Here is a 16,800-nt window from a genome sequence, read left to right as displayed (position 1 = left end):
CCAGCACAAATCACAGAAGGTGCTTGACAAGATGCTTTGAAAAGAAGACTCCCAGGACATATTCCAGAAGAGACAGGAACCCTGGGAGAGCTGTATTGCTATGCAAAGGGACTACTTTGAAGGTGATAGTGTGTAAAATGCTTTTCTGCTCACCACAAGAGTGTACAGGGTGTATATCTGAGTTATTATAGCCTTTTTGTCAGCTAGAACCAGTCTGGCCATTCTCTGTTGACCTTTCTCTTCATCGGGGCGTTTCTGTCCATAGAACTGTCACTCACTGGATGTTGATTGTTGTGTGTGAAAAGTCCTAAGAGATCAGCAGAGAACCAGCCCAACCACCATGTCACTGTCACCACTGAAAAAATTAAAAAAAAGTTTTTTATCATCATCATCACACTCCTATTGTGAAAGTTGATTATGAACATTGTCCCAAGTTGGTCTCCTGTACCGGCAAGATTGTATGGACTGCACTGCTGTCACACTGGTTGATCAGAAACTCGTTTGAATTAATAAGTGTATAGGTATTCCTCAGTGTGTGTCGTATGATAAGCGTGTACGTGAGACGTAGCCTTTCCAGTGTGTACACTTGCGTTACTTAGAAACCAGAGTTCACATCCGGGAGACGTCGAGGAAACTCATTGAACCGCAACCGAGCACGCTGTAGTCCCGCCTCCGCCGTGTTCTTATTGGACCGAGCAAGCTTAATAGCCAGTGTACGGCAAAGCCATTCGGCTCCTCTCATGTCAATCAAACAAAGGTGCCACAATAGACTACTCCCACCATGTTCACTGGGACAGACCGAGAAATGGTGAAGATGTCTTAAAGAATTAATGGTACTGAAACCCGCTGATTTTATCATTATTATTATCATTATTATTGTTGTTGTTATAATTATTATTCCGCACGACAATTGCGTGGAACCAGAGCTGGCGAATAGGCTAACTAGCATTAGAGCCGCTAGCATCATTATCATCCTGTACCTGTTGTTAGCTCTGTCTGCAAAACCTTCTAGCTTACTAAATGCACTACACTTAGCTGGGTTGCTAACTGTGCTGCGTCCTAGTCGTTATTTATTCGCATTCATTTATATATTTATAGATATAGAGCGATAGATAGTGTGTTTTTTGTTTAAAATTTATGCTGCTATCTTTTTATCGGGTTCTTGTGTACCAGCACGCGAACACCAATCATTACATGGGTACGTCTAGAAAGTGAGCCAGTGATCGCCGATGAACACCCTCCATCACCAGATCGCGTCCTTTACAAAATGGTGATCGGAGTGATCTAGTGGGTCCTGGTGGGAATGTCGGATCTGGTCACTGCTCAGGAAGCTCAGCTCTCTGCATGGTGCTTGTCGCTGAATAACGCGAATGGTTTAGGAGACGTGAAGACGTGATGCCTCCTGTTTATTCTTTCAAACTTTAGTTCATAGACAGCGTTCAGATGTATGATCAGTTATTAAAGTAAGTGAATTAAATAAAACATCTGAGGGGCTTATTGACTCCCTGGAGCTGTTCTTTACATCAAAACATTGATTATATTTTAATAATCACAGGTCTGTTACTTACTGTTTAAATTCCTACAATCTAATTGTAGCAGAAGTTTAGTTTTTTCGGGTCATGTTCCAAAGGAGAAGGACAAACACTGCAAATTTGTACGTGATCACTTTTAGATGATTGTATATCACTCAGTGGTGTCTCTCAATGCAGATCACGTTTCCTAAGTTTTCATTTCAATGTAATTAGGAATGTGAGATTGCGAATTTGAGTGCCACCGATGTCAATGGTGTTCGTGTACAGGTAGGAGGGATGGTATAAATGGTGTTAGTTTAGTCGTTAAGACATTGGACTTTGGATCTGAAGGTCGTGAGTTCAAATCCCAGCCACACCAAGCTGTCATTCCTGGGTTCTTGAGCAAGGCTCTTAGCCCCATAGTGACTAAGTTGTATGAAGGAGATGAATGTAATGTAAGTTACTCTTGATAAGGGCGTCTGCCAAAAGTTGTAAGTATACTCTCAATACTGTTAATCACAGTGACACCGGCTAATATTTCACTTTCCATATGTCGATAGTACTTTCCGTTTGTTTTGCCGAACTGTTTTGTGGCTACTTTCAGGAAACCAAGTTTTGTTAGGGAAAGAAAATACAATCAAAGTTAAGAATCAAATGAAACAGGGACAGTGTTTATTTATTGTTTATTTATTTATTTATTTTATCAGCTATTATTCAGTGTTTGAAGTGATTAACTCTAAAATTAGAGCAGGCATGAAATACATGAACATCAAATGTATAATCAATACACTGGATCATTTTCATTATAATATCCTGATTGTTTTCTTCCCTTTTTTTGCAGTGGTCAATAAAATTTGTACTCAGTATGAACAACTTTATTTTAGCCTGTTGCTTAACAATTTGGACAGCTTTTTTTTAATCCTCGAGGCATTCTAGACCTTCTTGTATTTGGAGTAAGGCTGTACTGAGGTTCAAATCGCTGTCTTATATGGAGTAATGGGAAAGAGCACACATACGCCCTTATATATTATACGCCCTTTTACAGCTCTTTGTGTCATGCGTCTGTTTTTCCACAGTGTAGACCTCTGCCCAGGATGTGCATACCCAGGGACGGTGGTGAGATCACAACCCTCACTCATCCACCTTGGGCAGGCTTCATCCCATTTTCTTCCTAAAATACCTTTCATCCCTTCGAAAATGGCTGACAAAAGGGAGCCTCCGTTTTTTAACGATGATAACCTAGGAGTTGTGAACTACAAATTACCCTTCTATGAGACCATGGAGCTGTTCATAGAGACTCTGGCAGGAACCTGCTTCCAGCTGCGGGTCTCCCCTTTTGAGACAATTGTTTCTGTTAAAGCCAAGATTCAGAGACTGGAAGGTATGTGTACTTTTAGCACTTAAGCTTAATAGTCTTGTGAAATAATAAGAAAAATATAGCTATTGTGTTTTTTGATGAGAAATGTCAGGTAATGTGCACATCAACTATCAGCAAAGGGGTGAAAATGTGCTCTGTGATGCTGCCCATGGCATGGTTGTTGGTGTAACAAAGAGACAAAAGAACAAAGAATGAACATTTAGTTAGCAGCAGTTCTGCAGATGGAAAAGCCTTGTTGTTGGGAGATGATGGTGAAGAATGGCCAGACTGTTTTTTTGCTGGAAAAAAAACACAGTAACTGTACAATTATGGTGAGCAGTAAAGCATCTTCATATAGGCACTACTACTATCCACAGCATGTTAAACCTTGAAGTAGGTGGTCTACAACAGCATAAAGCTGTGGTTAAAGTATTCATAGACCTAAAACTGGACAGTTAAAGGCTAAATAGTGTAGTCTAGTCTGATGAATCTTTAGTTCTGATGAAGCACAGATGGTAGGTCAGAATTTGACTACAACTATTTGAACCCATAAATCTAGCCTGCCTTATGTCTGGAATCTAGCCTGGTGGAGGTGGTGTAATGGTGTAAGGAATGCTTTCTTCCCACAGTTTGAATCTGTCATTACCAATCAATAGTCTGTTGAAGGCCTTAGGCTATTTGAGTATTATTGCTGACTAAGTGCATCCCTACATGATCATGTTTACTGTCATTTAATGTCTTCCAGCACCATGTCACAAAGCAAAATTCATCTCACACTGATGACAGGAGGATCACAGGGCTGCTTCTTCATGTTTATGCATATTGATGATGTTTTGTGAAGTTCAACACATTGCTAGGCTTTTAGGTCTAATTTATTCATTCAAAAGACACATTGGGTTTAACTATCTTTAATGTAGACATGTTTAAGCTTATAGTAGCTGCTTGTTGTTGCTGGGTTGTTTCTTTCTGTAAACAAACAAAAATAAAAAACCCAACATTTGAGTATCAAAAGTGAAGCAATTTGTGTAAATCAACATTTGTGTTGTATTTTGCAGATGGGATGTTGACAACCATGTTTAAAAAAGAATAATATAAAATATAACATTGTTTTTGACAATTTTTGTTTAAAAAAAATACACAGACATTTTGTTCAGTTGTGAATATATAAGCATTTAGAATGTACAATTATTTGATCATTATAAAGCCGTAGTTAATCACGTCTGAAAACAGACGAGTTACTGACAAATGCTATAAACGAGAATGGAACGGAGAAACAGGCTTTATTTAAAAATGAACAAATATAAAAGATCTACATTGGTGTACAAATGCATAATCCTTCGCTGAAAACCACAACAGTGACTAAAAATGTGATAATTTACTGCTGCTGTTATTTGCTGCTTTAATTGTTTTAATTGAATCCATCACCATGTCACGAGCGAGCTGATTGCGCCACCTGATGCTCACGTGTCACGACAAAACAGATCCAGTGTGACCGTCCCAAAGTTACAGTTTACACAATAGCACTTCATTAAACTTCACAATTTTTACATAATGAGGATTATACAGTTTTTGCTCACTGTGCTGATGATTCACCTTCATCCATGACACCAGTGTTTTTTGTTTTTTTTCTTTCCACGCGCTCGTGCATCACGGTGTTTCTTCCATGCGACACGAGCTCCGCTTTGCATAACTTGCAAGTACAGTTTTCTTTGTTGTGTTTAATATAAAGTGCTCCCATGCTCATAATCCCATGATCAGTTGTTGCTGCCTTAAACCTAACTCAACTGTGAGAGATAATTTCCCAATCAGGTTCTTGTCTTTTGCTCCAAGATCTCCTTCCCTCTAGAAATCTTTATAACTGGTGATTTTATCAAAGAAGAGGGTTTAAGATGAACACCACAGTACACAGGTGGGACAAACATCTGTGATCAGTGATTGGTCATTGTGAATGATAATGATCAGTAATTGTGGACATGGAAATCAGATTTGTTTAAACATAACACACGAGGCTCAACACACCCAGGAGGTCACTAGACTCTTTTTAAAGAGGTCAAAAACCATTAAAAGATCATTTTTTTTGTTGTTAAAATATTTATTCAACTGTTTTAAATATGTTGAATACATTTTCATATGAGGAGAGATTTAATATTCCTGTGTTCAGTCGACTTGTATTTGTCAACACTGTTTACCACAGTCAAAAGTAGAAACAGGAACCTAGTCTTTTTTTTTAAACATGCCCTGAGCACATTGTTGCTACTACTGATTCAGAATCTGTATTTCTTAAGTATATTCCACTTGTTATCTGGATCCTGCTTCCATCCTTAAGGCTTTTGTCTGTTATCTCTCTCCCACTTCATCAGGATGTCTTTCAAGTTGGTTCTTTTCTCTTGCTATTATATTATTTAAAAAAAAAAACTGACATTGATCTATCTTTTTCTCAACGTATAGACCAGCTTCTCTTCTTCTTCTTCTTCTTCTTCTTCTTCTTTTAGCTTCTCCCAATAGGGGTCACAGTGGATCATCAACTGTCTCTATACCCCCCGGTCCTCTACATCAGCCTCTTTCAAACCACCTGCATTTCTTCCTTCCCACATTCATAAACCTCCTCCTTGGCGGTCCTCTTTTCCTCCTTCCTGGTGACTCTATTTTACCTTTTAGGCAAATGTAGTAGCTTTAGTCCACTGGGACAGCTTTTAGAAGATTCACTTTTTAGAAGACTCACCCTTTTTGTTTTGTTACCCCAGTAATCTCAGTGTTGTAATTCAATCTTTACTCTAGTGAAACTTGAGGTTCTTCACTTTCACTTCTCTTTTGCTGAAATCTCTGACTTTGCCGTGCTTCACATTCTATCTCTGGAGTTCAGGTTTAGTTCTTGGCGAGGAAGCACTGCTTTACCTCCCGCAACATAAACAGCATGCATTAAAATTGTAGTTAGTTTCTAACTTTGTTTAAATTCCAGAGAACATTGTATAAAATTTTTAAATTGTTATTGTTATAAGTCTTTCATATTAAACATTTAGTACAGTTGGAATAAAAAAAAAAAAATGGGTAGAAACCCAGCTGAATTCACTGGTGACATCTAAAGTTTTAAACACCACCCCACAGTATCTCTGTGGCAAATTTCTGCTTCAGCTGAAAACATGTTTCCTTCTTTTTTTAATACCTGTTTAATGGATATTACTTTCTATAGAACAAAATGTCATTGGGATACAGATTGATCTGGTACAGCACCTAATTTGAAGCATAAAACATCAACCCAATGCTGTACAACATATTCTGTGTTTATTTATTTATTTATTTTTAAATCATGCTGGTCTCTAAAGACACCATTGTGTTGCATGTATCTCTTTCAGTCTAACTTAAGTGATGATGAGCTTTGAGATGTGAGACAGTACACAGCCTTAGCACTTCAGATGCTGCTAAGTATGTTTTCTCTGAAGTGTCTTCAAAACAGCAGCTGATCAGTACACCATATGGACAAAAGTTTATGGTCACCTGACCAAGATTCATTTGTGCTTTTTTTGAACATCACATTTGTGCTAATTCCCACACTAGGGGGTGTTGGTAAAGGCATGTACTGATGTAGGGTGAGGAGGCTTGGGGTGCAGTCAGTGTTCCAATCACAGAAGTGTTCAATAGGGTTGAGGTCAGAGCTCTGTAGATACATTGTCATGCTAAAAAAATTGTTTGGGTCTCCCAGTTCAAGTGAAGGGAACATGTATTTCTATCAAACCCAAGGACCTCCTATACAATTGTTTGCCTTAAACTCGGTGGTAACAGTTTAAGGAAGACCCTCATATGGCTGAAAAAGGCAGGTGTCCAGATACTTTGGTCCATATAGTGTATGAATTGTTTCATGTAAAAAAAAAAATATATGGGATTCTTGTTTACACATTCAGAGGAATGAAATCAGTTGTCAGTATACCGTACAATGAAATTGTGTACAAGAGCTGAAGGGCATGATCAGACATGCCTTAGCCGTACCCATTTCAACTGAATATAACCCGTCTATCCAGATCATCGTTTAGCTTATTAACCATGGTTTTTTTGGACTGCCAGTTATGATTTAATTTTAAATTTTGGAAAATGGCAGGGAAACAGAGTACCTGAAGAAACCCAGACAGATTCAGGAAGAACATGAGAAACTCTCCATATGCATTACCTTGAGCTCTGAATCAGACCATGGAGCTGTAAGGTGGTAACTGCCATGTTGCCACTTTATTATTTATGTAACTTTCATTGCATTGTTGCATATCACCCTAGGTTCTTTCCCTGTGTTCATTTCTACAGTGGGTTTAATGAAAATTACTTCATTATTAATAGATTTTATTTTATTTTTATAAACAGTTTGGTTATTGGGGCTTTTATCGGTCCTGTACGTTTTGTTTTCTGAACCTGTTCTTAGGCAACTTTACAATGGACTTTCTGCTGAGAGGAAACTGCTGAAGCTTATTTTATTGTCTCATTCTTACATGTAGGATTTAAGAAACAAGAGCCATATGTCAAATATATGTAACCATCTGTGGGTTATCTAGAGAGTAATCTAATTTGACACAAACAGCTGTTAGTCATTATATGGTGTAAGATTGTGATCCAGAGTCAGGCCTGAAGGCCATAATGTCTTTGCTGAACTTTAATGCATTTATAAAGTGTCTCTGGGATGATTTGTTGCATTCAGCTTACAGTTGGGGGCAGCACTGAATCATGTTTCCTCTGGGTTTTCAATACGTGCAAGGCACTTTTATATTTCTTATCTGTTTTATTGAAGTTTTGTAATGGGATGTGTAAGCACCAGGTGTTTCTACTGCTTTAAGTGATTGCCACTTTCACCCACTTTCAGGGCTTATGCTCATTTAATAGTGGTGAGACTTTAAGGTTTCAAAGACATTTTTATTATTATTTTTTTTTTTTTACGAAAATGTATCTCCCCAGTAGATTTCAAGCAGCCTGGTTAAACATATAGATTAAAATAAAAAAATGTATTTTCCCTCTCGTATGGTTTTCAGTGCAATTGGTTTGTCTGTAGGCTCATAAGATGTATTACAGTAACATTCCTGTGTCAGATTTTGTCCTCCACCCCATTCCTCCTTTCCACAGGTGAATGTTTGTATCTTGCAAACTAGGTCACTTCACATAGGCTCTTTATTTCTTCTTTGTTTATAACAGGTATTCCTGTTGCTCAGCAGCATTTAATCTGGAACAGCTTGGAACTTGATGATGAGTATTGTTTGAATGACTACAGGTAATTTTTCTTTCTCTGATTGGGAACATTTTAGCACCCAGGCATTTCATTGTTTAACAAACAAACCTGTTTTTTCTGTAACCCGACAGCTGCTGAATTATTATAGTATAGATTAGAGGAAATTTTACTGTGATAAAGGTTAATTAGAATCTGTGCTGTTGGTTACTGTCATTCCAGCATTGCAGAAGGTTGCACTCTCAAGCTGGTCCTTGCTATGAGGGGTGGGCCTATCAACACCAAACGAGGTACCTGACTAATACCAATAACTGAGAATCATAAGCTTTGTTTAGACATTGAGTGTTGTTGTGAACATTGCCTTTACTACATGATCTGCAAAAACTTTGTTAGTGAACAAACTTTTATTTTTTATTTTTTTTTAAAGTGACAATTGAGAGTTCAGTAAAGGATACCTCTGACTGCTTGGATTCAAAGAGGGATGAGGTGTGGGAAAAGTCTCTGTCTAATAAACAAGTCACTTTTCTGGTGTACAAAGAGGGTGACCAGCTCAACGTCTTCCGGGTTGTGGACCGTGGAGACGGAAATCTGACTCCTGTGTCAAAGTCTCTAAGGTTTGTTCCAAATGAAATATTAAGTGCTTCCCTTTTTCAAGTAAAATAAGTGCATATACAGTGTGTGTTTGCTGGCCAGACATTTGGTCATATTTATGGTTATTGTCACTGGGGCCGATGATAACAAGACGGCTTGATAACAAGACGACTGTTTGCTTTCTGTCTTTTCTCACGCCTTTTTATTTTTCATCATTTGACGGTAAAGTATCTAGTTTTAAACGATATGATGATCTTATCATCGTTACGGTAGGTGGCCGTAGTGCGCGTGTGTGTCTGTGTGTGTGTGTGAGTGTCTGTGTGTGTGTGAGAGAGATTCAAAGCTGCAAAAAACACATCCAAATGTCATCCAATGTTATGAGATGCAACTTTGTTGTCATAGTAACATATACAATAAAATTTCAATGTATGACCGATAAGAACAGTTTGACCTAATGATGTAATGATTCAAACTTTACAAAACATTATACACAGAAGGTGGTGCAAAACCCTGACAACACACTTGAGTGGTGATGTTAGAGTGCTTACCGTCTTCTTTTTCAATTTAATAAATCACAATTCCATATAATTGGGACACTGTGTCAAATATAAATAAAGACAGAATGCAATAATTTGCAAATCTCATAAACACATTTTATTCACAATAAAATATAGAATACATATCAAATGTGTAAACTGAGAATTTTAGGGAAAAAATAAGGTCATTCGGTTTTGATGGCTGTAATAAGTCTTAAAAAGTCTAGAAAAAGTAAGTATTATTAAAATTGAACAGTTAGAGAAACATTTTGCAACTAAAGAGGTTAATTGACAGCTGGTCAGTAAGATGTTTAGGTATAGTGTATCTTAGCGAGGCAGAGTCTCTCAGAAGTAAAGATTTGCAGAACTTCACCAACCTGTGTCTACAAATTGTAGAACAATTTCAGTCTAAAAACAAAATAGTATGTATTTCAATAAAGGGAGTTAGTTCGTGCTTGTGTCTAAGGTTTCTGAAAATTAATGTTTTTTTTTTTTTGTTTTTTTGTTTTTTTTTTTAAATCGAAAATGGCTTAAAAGTTGCTCTGGTTTGAATTTTTTTTTTTCTTTGTTAACGGACTTCAGGTTAAACACTTTGAGTGCATTAAATAATGCTCCATTGGTTTTGTTGTGTGTGTCTATGGTTTAGTAATGGTTCAATGCACAACGTGTACACTGAAGAGGAGGAGAAGGGCATTAGCGTTTCTTCTGCGCAACTAACGCTGGAGAACTCCATCACTATGAACAAGATGAAGCAACTTAAAGCCAAGATGGAGAATATGAACCTCAATAAAAAGGTAACAGAGGCAAGACTGTGTATGGATTAAGTACAAAGGTAAAAAAAAATAGAAAAAAATGGGCCATTTCTTTTTATCCCAGACCGTAATTGTCCTGAACATTTTTATTTTATTAGTATTGTAGCTAAAACAGGTTTGGAATTGATTCCACTTGACTGGTGGAGCAATTCTCATAATCATTCCAGTAATAACAACGAGTTCAACATACTAGTGCAGTGCTTTAATTAACACTACTCTGCACAGTCTCTGGGAGACTGCTGACTTGTTAAGGTTCATGCAACTATTTCTGAAATGTAATATCTAGGGAAACATTCTTCATGTTTTTCCCATTAGCTTTACACCATTGAGGCTGTGTTTTCTGTTCTCAGGAGTTTGTAATTCTGCTTTTATTTTTTTCTGCATGTTGCCTGTTTTAGCCCAAGAAGTCTACCAAGTTGAGAGTGAGGCCTCCTGGTGGTCCACGCCCTTTCTGTGGCTCACTTGGCTCTGCTCGCAATCACAGAATGCTCCGTATCCTTCCTCAGATTGGCCATGCCCCTGCAACACAGCTACCTCCAATTGGTGATCAGCAACAGTCTTCCTCTGAAGCTGGTCCACCTTTCACCTTTCACCCAAGTCCTTCCTCTGGTAGAGCCATTTCTTCACTGACAACTTCTAGCAAGTACATGCTACAGGAGGAGGATCCATGGAATAAGCCCGTCCCCAGGATCATCACACTACCTCCTAAAGTCTCGAGACTGGACGTGGGTGGGCCGAAGGCTTTAACAGACTGTTTGTTTCCACCACTCTCTGTTCTGTCTGGTCTGGAAACTGAAGACGAGACAGAGGTAAAGAGTGACGGACTAATACTACCAGAAGAAGCAGTTATGATGGAACGTTCCAAATCCATTCTGTTTAATAGCTTGCAGCCAGAGCCGCTGAGTCTGGATGTTTCTGCTCAGCCGGATGCAAGTCTAGACTCTTTAGGAGCTGTGAACGAACCCATGACTGCGACTCCACTTCTCTCCCGAGTTGTGGGCTCGGAATCCATTAGCTCATGGTCAGTAGGCACGAAGACGCTACAGTCGCAATCTGACAGAGCTGCACTGAACTTACGACACACTCCTCCACATGTGCCTCAACCTTTTACAGATTTTAGCGGGGAGGTGTCTCGCCCATTTCTCGGTTCTAACCGAGGGCCTACATTTACTCCATGCTCGACTCCACAGACCCCTCCTGTCCATGTCATCAGAGTGGACTCACCTGGCAAACGGCCTGACAGGGTATACAAGAGCGAGGCACAAGACGTCGCCAACATGGCCAGCAACACTTCTAGAGAGCTGTCAGGCTGTGTGGGTAACAGCGATGAAAAACTAGCAAGGCCATGTGATCTGGCCAGATTGTGTGGTGCAAATGTCCCCTTGCAAACCAACATCCATCTGCTACAGGAGAATGTGCTACAGCGAATAGTTCCCCTGCACAGAGCAGCATACACAGTGAGTGTGCGGCTCTCAGAACCACTATGCATTTTGAACTAGACCAAAGATGTTTAATTTTGTTTAGTAATTTAACGTAGTTGGAAAGCATGCTTAGCCTAGTTATTCCTTTACATTAATCTAAGCATATTAGCATAGTTGTTTCTCCTGTAAATGGGCATGGATTAAGTTATAACTGGTAAGAGGACTCGACTGATTTATTAAACACTGTCGTTGCAGTCATCAGGCATCCTGGACTCGTCAAGTGGACCGTCCACTTTAATAAAGAGAATAGGTGAGTCTGTACGCTTTACATTCTGGAGATAGTTTTCACAAAACACTTGATTACCCACATGTCAGGGCCACATAATTACCTCCAGAAGCTTCCATCCCTTATAAAATAGCAATTATGGCAGTTTCTCCTCTCCAATAACTCAGTGCTGTGTGAAATGTTTCAGTCAATGAACTCGATTTAGAACTCTGCCCACCGTGGTCATATTTCAGTATCCCTTTTTAATAAAACAATTGCACTAATGAAAGAAGGAGTTTTCTGCTGAGTTTAAGGTTGGACTTTCTTCCAGATGTGACACTGGTTTTGTATAAAGAAGATATTTTATTTATTTATTTATTTGTCATTGTAAGCCATATTTTTGGGTACAGTTTTGTCCAGGGATGATCATATTGCTTGCTATCTAATGTATATTAAACTATATTTCACCTGATTCAAGAGTTACCACTTTGACATTTATGCCTGACTCATCCGTGTGCTTTTTAGTGCTTTCCACATGTTCAGTATTTTTAGTATTCTAGAAAAAGAGTAACCAAAATAAGCATTGTGACTCATTTATGGTAGACATGTGTAAAAATGCCACAACTGCAGTTTCCCTTTCATTTTCTCACAGACTTGAATATTTTTAATTGTTTAATTAATTCTGTCAACCATGTTATAACACCTTAATATATTCCAAACACAAACTCTACTAAATTATATGCGTTTCCCTGGCTGCAGACTTTACTTTAGTATTTCTGTATTGGCTGTGTTTAATATTTTGCCGTCAGTATTTTGAAGAATGAGTCTACAGTGTCACTGAAGCTAGACAGTTCTAGTCCTTGAAATGCTAGGTTTATCACAGCTGGATTTATCTTTTTTTAAGCAATGCATGAAGTCCCACATGAATGCCATTGAAATTCCAGCGTCTGCCTGGCTTTATCTAATCGAAGTTTATTACATCTGTGGTGACCTAAACCAAAAATATCATAAACAAAGTCAAAATACAGAGCCTTTCATTGTTGTTTTTAGTAAAGTAGTAAATTGTGTAGGACAGTATGGGTTAAAGCCATGTTTCAAACTGTGTTAAGAAAAGACTGGACTACTATGTAGGTTTTTTTTTTTTCTTTCCAAGGCTGTCATGCATCAGAAAGATGGTGAGTGTGTGTCCATGACCCAAAGGGCAGCATGGCATTATGGTGCTGCTTTATAGGTGCTTTTTAAATGTTTTATGAGCCTAGCATTGTGGGTGGGGCCACAGTTCAGTAGCATGGACAATAGAAGTACTATTCATAGAAAGCAAGCAATAACACAAACACAAGCCATGTTCCTCTTTAAAATAAACTAGTATGTGCATACAGTTTTACACCATATGCATACACGCCATGGCAAAGCTTCAAGGCAGCAAGAAATGGATGTGTGTGGGTGTGAATGCAAAACATTTGTCGGCAGCTGGTGTTTGTGATATTCTAAAATGTTCCCAGAATGATCCCTCCTAGTGTCTGCATCCCGTCCCAAACATGCCGATCTCTCTGATAGCTGAACTGATAGCTGTAGAGAGCAACTAAAAATCCAATCTCATGCCTCAGCGACCGGACAAGAGCTTCTTTTGCTTGTTCCGTCACACACAAGGTTCCTTTATCATGTCCCTTTTTTTCCAGGCATATAACTTGCGCCTGCATTTCCAAAGATGTCTGTAATATGGCAGTGAACTGTAAATATGTATGTAGTAGCTGCTTATTTTGAACTCGGGTGTGGATTGTGGCTTATTCTCGTGATTTAGTGCATTGGGTGTAGAACTGTATGGATGAGGAGAATGGCAGGGTTCCTCCCGTAGCCAGCGGCTCTCAATTTATGCAAATGATGGCAGCCACATCAGTGTCTCAAGGTGTTTTAGGAATTAATTTCTTCAACCAAATTGAAATGCATGAATGGCTTTATACTATGATTGATACAATAGGGGTGTAGAGCGTAGTGATGTGTAATATATAATCACTAGGCTCTACACCCCGATTCTATCTATGTATGTGTAGTAATTATAGTGTGAATATATAATGTTTTATTTTTTATACCATATTACAAACTAATTTTCCTTTTTTACATGACTGCTACCAACTGGGGAGGTGAAAGTGATCACACTTCATCTGAGAAATGTAAAACCAGTCATGGAATCTTTGTAAAATTCAGTTCAGGGCAACAAAATACATGTGGTGGAAAACACTGTCTGTCTTCTTGCGCATACGTGTGCTCTCAGAAGAAGTGTCCCAATATACTAACACTTTAGAGACTATTGCTATTTTCCCTTTCAGAGATTATGGCCAGTTTTCATGGGGATAGTGTGAACGCTTCTTCTTTGCACCACGATGCAGCCTTGATACAGTTATCATCTTTCAGTGTACCGTTTGGTGGCACAATTCTCTTACTCTGTACTCTTATTCAACTCTTACTGTATGATTTATTAATAGACGTTTCTAACATTTTTTTTTTTGCTTTGTCCAAATGTTTAGGCTCGCCGACATATCACCTCCCTCCTGTAAAAGCCCCTCAAAGCTCAAAGAAGAAGACTTCAAAACACTGCTTCCTATGCGGAAAGAAAACCGGGCTAGCCACCAGCTATGAATGCAGGTACCTGGGTCACGCTGATGGGGTCCAAGTTCACCCTCGGAGATCCTTTGTGCAATTCCTCATGCTGTGCTGACTAAGCTTACGGTCATAAAACTAGTCCGATTCTTGATCCCGAATGATAACGTTCGTTTTTATTTCAGCTGTAGTCTGATGTTTCTAAAGGAGTTCCCTTGATAGTCTTGATATCGTGAAATCTCATTTCAGAAGAAAGTTAAGCTCTTATCTTTTAGTATCGCTTTCTTATGGTCATGTTTGAGCCGCCTTTTCGTTGGTGCGTTGCTGATTTATAATGTGTCGTCACATAGCTACAGTTCAGATGTAAGATCAGCTCATTCTCTAGAAGATGTGACGTGGTCGAAAATAGCATTGTCAGATCTTAAATTAGCACTTTTGCTGAGAGAAGTTTTGTAGGGACTCGTGTCGTGTTCTGTTCCTGTTTTGTATGATGGCTTGTCATGATGGCCTCAAGGGCTCTTGTGATTTGTTTGGAAGCATAAATATTTGGGGGGGGGTTCTGATGTGAGATTTTTATTTATTTTTTTTATTTATAAAGTATTAATGAATGGATAGTTAGTTACAGTTATTCTTTAGTAAAAATATTCCAAAGCAGAGACCAGTCTCAGTCTGAGATCTAGCAGTGCTGATCTTAGATCTGGTTCATCTATTCTGGTTTATTATCTGTTTGGATTATTCTGATTGTAGTATGGATTCAGTGGGATGAATGTAGTATGGATTCAAATATAAATCCACATTCATCCCACTTAAGCCGTACTACATTTGTCCTACTGAATCTTCCAGAGGCTCTGGATTTGTTTCTAATTTAAAAGCCTATAGATGCACTGCACTTTCTCACTTGACATAATTTAAAGCTCGTATCTCCTCTGATGATACTCTTCTCTGTTTTCTTTTTTTAAGGTGTGGCAACAACTTCTGCTCCACGCACCGCTATGCAGAGGCCCACAACTGCACTTACGACTACAAAAGTGCAGGACGCCGCTTCCTACAGAAGTCCAATCCCATCATCAATGCACCAAAGCTGCCCAAAATATGACGGCACTAAATAAGAGAGAAGATGATATGCAAACGAAAGCATGATGTAAAAGAACAAGAACTAAACCAGCAGTGTGCTTTTATCACAGTAATTGCTTAAATGGCAAGCATTTTCTTTCTTTTTTTGTTTTTTAATTCTTTGCAACAATGTGAATTAGTTTCTTCTTTTTTTTCTAACTTTTCTTTGTGTACAAATATAGGACGGAAAAAAAAAATGTAACCTGGCGTGGAAAAATCACTACAAATCGTATGTCTAGAAATATGATATATTTCTGTTTCTTAAAATGTAAATGGCTTCATGAGACAAGTCTTTTTGCAAGATGCACTTTAGGTATAATTACTTCACTCTTTTTTTTTTTTTTATTATTTTTTTTTTTTCCCCTTTCCTTTAATCATTTTTTTAATTGGTCCTTTATAAGCCTACAGCATTCCACACCAGGTACTGCAAATACATAATATAGAAGATACATTTATCATGGGTTTCACTTTGAACAGAAGTATTTTTGGGAGCTGTAAAACTACTATGCAGTATGGCAACGTAGCATATTAATAATTTCGTGAAGGGCTTGGTTGGGCTGACATTGACACAAAGCAGAGTAGCCATCATGAAGTTTTTTTTGTTTTGTTTTGTTTTTTTAATTGCGCACTACAATGAACAGTTGTTAATATGTTCAGTATTTATTTGGAAATTAAACTAATAAACTGAAATATAAATAAGATAAAATATCCTTTCTATTCATGTTTGATTTTTTTAAACCACTTTGCTTCTTTATTGTAGCTAGGGAAATGTGCTGGATTCTTCCCCTGCTCATTTGCTATGCTACTCTTAGGAAATAAAATACTTCCTTAAGCAAACGCTTCATTAGAAAATTACAAATTAAATCGTCTTGCATTTAAGTGGTGAGATGTTGGACTTGTGATCAGCAGGTCGTGAGTTCAAATTTAAACACTGCCACTGCTGGGCCCTTAAACAAGGCGTTTATACAACTGTTGTAAATGTAAGACATATTCTGTTACATTTGCTTGCCCCAATTTCTTCCAAATTGCTGTAAATGGGAATTAGACTGTACAAGTCCACCTACATATAAACTACCGTCCCATAGACTTCTTTTAGATTATTTCTCATTCTCAGATAGAAGAATGATTTGCAGAATATTTTCCATTCTTCTGTGTTAGACAGAGAATTGGACTGTACTTTGAGTGGCTAAAATGTTCCAAAAAATTTTTTCCATCTGTTTTTGTTCAGCACAGTTTGTACAATTGCTCCTTTATAAAGACATTCAACACAAAGCATTGTTCATTATTACACTGTTTCTGTTCCACTGTTTCATGGTGGGAAATAATCCTATAAGTTTGATCATGTCAAAAAAGGATAAACAACTAACATGATGAGTTTGCCAGCCAGCACCAGCCCATT

The 16,800-nt window shown here is 38.1% G+C and overlaps 1 protein-coding gene across 2 annotated transcripts; it reads left to right on the top strand.

Annotated features, from left to right (window-relative positions):
• Window positions 1–727: 727 nt before the first annotated feature.
• Window positions 728–16,109, top strand: zfand4 (zinc finger, AN1-type domain 4). Of its 2 annotated transcripts, none has more exons than XM_046876888.1 (10): window positions 728–833; window positions 2,588–2,892; window positions 8,035–8,110; window positions 8,288–8,355; window positions 8,493–8,679; window positions 9,839–9,986; window positions 10,403–11,461; window positions 11,681–11,735; window positions 14,216–14,333; window positions 15,249–16,109. In XM_046876888.1, the coding sequence occupies exons 2-10, from the start codon at window positions 2,709–2,711 to the stop codon at window positions 15,382–15,384; spliced, it is 2,031 nt and encodes a 676-aa protein (XP_046732844.1). In that variant the 5' UTR covers window positions 728–833; window positions 2,588–2,708; the 3' UTR covers window positions 15,385–16,109. The 2 variants fall into 2 exon arrangements, with proteins under 2 accessions (XP_046732844.1, XP_046732836.1); XM_046876880.1 differs by lacking the exon at window positions 728–833 and adding an exon at window positions 916–1,463.
• The last annotated feature ends 691 nt before the right edge of the window (window positions 16,110–16,800 follow it).

This window comes from Silurus meridionalis, chromosome 2 (genome assembly GCF_014805685.1).
Source record: "Silurus meridionalis isolate SWU-2019-XX chromosome 2, ASM1480568v1, whole genome shotgun sequence".
In the NCBI taxonomy this organism is placed as follows: domain Eukaryota; kingdom Metazoa; phylum Chordata; class Actinopteri; order Siluriformes; family Siluridae; genus Silurus; species Silurus meridionalis.
Note: the sequence above shows the minus strand (reverse complement) of the source record. Positions and strands in the feature narration are given on the sequence as shown.

Excerpts from the sequence above, each read along its gene's own strand:
- zfand4 (XM_046876880.1), top strand. The coding sequence starts at position 1,444 with ATGTATGATCAGTTATTAAA. Across the intron at positions 8,356-8,492 it reads GCCTATCAACACCAAACGAG|TGACAATTGAGAGTTCAGTA; the intron begins GTACCTGACTAA and ends TTTTTTTTAAAG. Across the intron at positions 11,736-14,215 it reads CACTTTAATAAAGAGAATAG|GCTCGCCGACATATCACCTC; the intron begins GTGAGTCTGTAC and ends CCAAATGTTTAG.